Genomic DNA, 3414 nt, shown 5'->3' on the forward strand with positions numbered 1-3414 from the left:
TGGTTTTAAGACAAAACTTTACCATTGTGTTCCTGTTTGGAAATGTAAAAAAAAATAGGTTTTGAGTGTACAAGCGAAACTTTATGAGTAGTCACTCGATAATGTTATGATGTATGTGGATTTCATTTTGGGTTTTTCATGTTGGGAGTTGGTTTTGTAGTGAAGTGAAGAGAGACCTTTTTGCTGGAATACTGGGGGTTAATTCTAAGTCTGAGGGGGAGGATTTTCTCCCATTTCACTGTCACCTTCCCCCATTTCGCTTTCATCTTCCATCTCTTTGTCACAGCATACCTTGCATGAGGGACAACAGACCTCGTCACCTTCTCTCTCTTTGTCACTGCATACCTTGCATGAGGGACAACAGACCTCGTCACCTTCTCTCTCTTTGTCACAGCATACCTTGCATGAGGGACAACAAACCTTGCACAACCCATAAATCCCAAGTATCACTATGCACACCCATGCCAGGTTGGTACACCAGAATGCAGTCCGATAGAGAATCTTCTCACAATATTCCGGAGAGTGTATGGACTCATAGTTGGGTTGGAATGCTCCGTAGACGAAGACACTACCTGCAACACATGACAGATGTGGGCATTGCGCAATACAAAATTGAGGAGACATTTGGCTGTGTGACATTACTACTACATTACGATACATCCATACATACATACGATACATATTAGAGGGAAATCTTATTCTGCTTCTCCGTTCTGGTCTCACACATGGTGGCTGAAAGAGCTCAGAGAGCCACCACAGCAATAGCAATGAAAAACTGATTATACACTACAGTAACAGATGGTTCAATCCTTTTCATGTACACCACTGTGTTCACGTACATTTGCAGTTATTCATTTGGACAGCTTTATGCCTCTGCACCGTTTTCCATTGCAAACGTTCAGTCTCACATCTCTCAATTATTTTTGTTACATGACGTACGCAACACCCAACAACGCAGGCCCCCATGTCAGGCAGCACGTACAACAAAACCAACATACAGACCGTTCGCTTTCTAGACAGGGGACGTGGTTGGTGGGGGTGGGGGTGGGGGGGTTTCAGGACCTCAAATGCAGGTATGAGTCATACCAAGCATTTGCAGGTTGCATTCGTCTGACTGTAAGAACACACAACGTGTTGCCTGTGATCTGTGTACAAGTGTGTTTGTGTGTGTGTGTGTGAGTGTGAGAGATAGATATATAATGTAAATTACTGAAAATAAATGAATGAATGAATCTCTGCATGAAGGGAATCCTCTTATTCTTTGGGCATGACGTTTATGAAAAGTGAGCATGTCAGTGATATTATTGTTGTCAGTTAAATCCAATTTAAAGTGCTTTATTTATGTAAATTAATTCATTACTGGGAACATTGTAAATAAACCTTAAAATCAAAAGTTCCCTCTATTTAAACAATGTAAACAACCACCACATACTTGGAGATTCCTTCTGTCATATGGGCGCATCTCGCAAAAAAATTGAATATTCTGGAAAAGTTAACTTTGTTCTGTATTTTAATTCATAAAGTGACACAATCATTATACATAAAGTGGCATGTTTCAAGCCGTTTTGGTTTTAATCTTGATGATTAAAACAAAAAAGGCAGCAATATGTCCAAAAGGAGCCCCAACCAAGTATTGAGTGCATAAATGAACATACTTTTTTGTGTTTTAAGTTAACTAGCTAACTAGCTAGCTATTCTCAGGTCGACATTTCTGTATTTTAAATTCTTTATTGTAATATTTTGAGATACTGGATTTTTGATTTCCATGAGCTGTAAGCCATATATGGAGGATTATAGGGGCAAAAGCTAAATAAATACATAAATAATTAAATAAATAAATGGTTAAATACTTGGATAAATACATAATTAGATAACAAAATGAATAAAATGAGAATATATAAATGTTACATGTATTCGTGTGTATATACAGTATATATAAAACGTACTTTCTCTTTTGTTTTGGTTTGTCTTATTCATGTGAAGATTTCTTTATAATACAATTCAACTCTACAAGTATCTCTATCTATATCTCATTCCTCTCCTCATCCTTACCTGCAATCAGCCAGCAGAAGAGGAAGACGAGGATCAGAACACTGGTGCAGATGCACAATGCACCATGCCCACACAGCGCAAATAGCTGTAAGACCAGGAAGAACGCAGCTCCCACAATTACATAGATGGGGACCATGGGCTCCTTGGGACAGTTGTGCAGGTGCATCAACCCTTTTCAGGAACAGTACAAATAAATATAAGTACAATTTCAAATTGAAAACATTCATGAGCACACTGGTATGCTACAAAATTGTTAAATCTTATAGTGGTTGTTGCTGAATTTCAAAAACATAGGGGGTTGTGTTTGTGAAATACACTTAAAGACAAAGACTCATGGACCTACCCAACGTCAGGAGTAGCAAGGGAGCGAGGCTCCCTATGATCTGACATCTCTCTGTGGAGGAACAGAGGGTACGTAAGGCAGAGAAGACATGTCTGTGCTATATAGCAACTTCTAAGACATGAACATACTTTGACCAATCATTGTGAGGAGCCAGGTCACAAGGCACAGATCAGGGTTGTCCATATTGCTGAATCAGAAGAAGAAAAATGAGTAACTTTGACAGTATTTGTCTCACACTCTCAGATGTTGTCTCTTTTCCCAACTCTATTGCATCTCTGTCTTTCACACACTGTCTTTAGAACCGCTCCCTTTCTGTTTCTTAAGTTTGCCTCTGGATACATCCTCTGTGGAACCAGCTCTATGTATTTAGCACAAGCTATGTGTTGTTGTTTTTTTCTTTTTGAGGGTACGAGAGGCAGAGCACCACATTGTCTACTCACGGTCAACTTGCCGCTGTGTTGAGAAGTGCCTGATTGTTCAGAGTGATACGCTACATAGAAACTTTTACTTTCATTTTCTGTTATCATCCACAATGACCCTGGCTGTGACAAAACACTGCATCAAATAGGCTTACCCACTCTTACCGTGATATTTATCTGATGATTGCAATTAATATGCACCAATTGACTGAGGTGGTCACGACGTGGTAAATGGAAGTCAGCTGGTACATGAAGCTTAAAGGTTATGTGAAATCATGTTCCCTTCCATTCAGACACAGCCAATAAGCCATGAGACTGAGAACTGAGATTGAGAAAGGAGAAGGAGGTCAAGCGGCTCAGTTCATCAAGGACCCATACAGGTTCACCAAAACCATGTTGGGGGAAGCCAGATCTGGGAGTCTGACCAGCCCTAAAGAAGCTGTGGAAGGGTTTACAACCCAGTGGCAGGACCTGGAAAAGGGAATCTTAACTGGCTGTACCATTTCCCCCAACTTGTTAATTATGGGAATGAACCTTCTCATTACAGCGGCAGTGAAGGAATCCAGAGGGCCAATAATGGAGTCTGGCATCCGCCAACCT

At 40.3% G+C, this 3414-nt stretch overlaps 1 protein-coding gene across 1 annotated transcript; it reads right to left on the reverse strand.

The window, feature by feature from the left end:
• Positions 1 to 204: 204 nt before the first annotated feature.
• LOC308366237 (uncharacterized protein) lies at positions 205 to 2578 on the reverse strand (the record flags this gene model as incomplete). Its single annotated transcript, XM_080839872.1, has 5 exons — positions 205 to 245; positions 375 to 572; positions 2053 to 2223; positions 2396 to 2446; positions 2524 to 2578. 5 exons carry the CDS (start codon positions 2576 to 2578, stop codon positions 205 to 207), a joined length of 516 nt encoding a protein of 171 aa, XP_080695998.1.
• Positions 2579 to 3414: the final 836 nt, after the last annotated feature.

This window comes from Sprattus sprattus, assembly GCF_963457725.1.
Source record: "Sprattus sprattus genome assembly, chromosome: 5".
Lineage (NCBI taxonomy): Eukaryota > Metazoa > Chordata > Actinopteri > Clupeiformes > Clupeidae > Sprattus > Sprattus sprattus.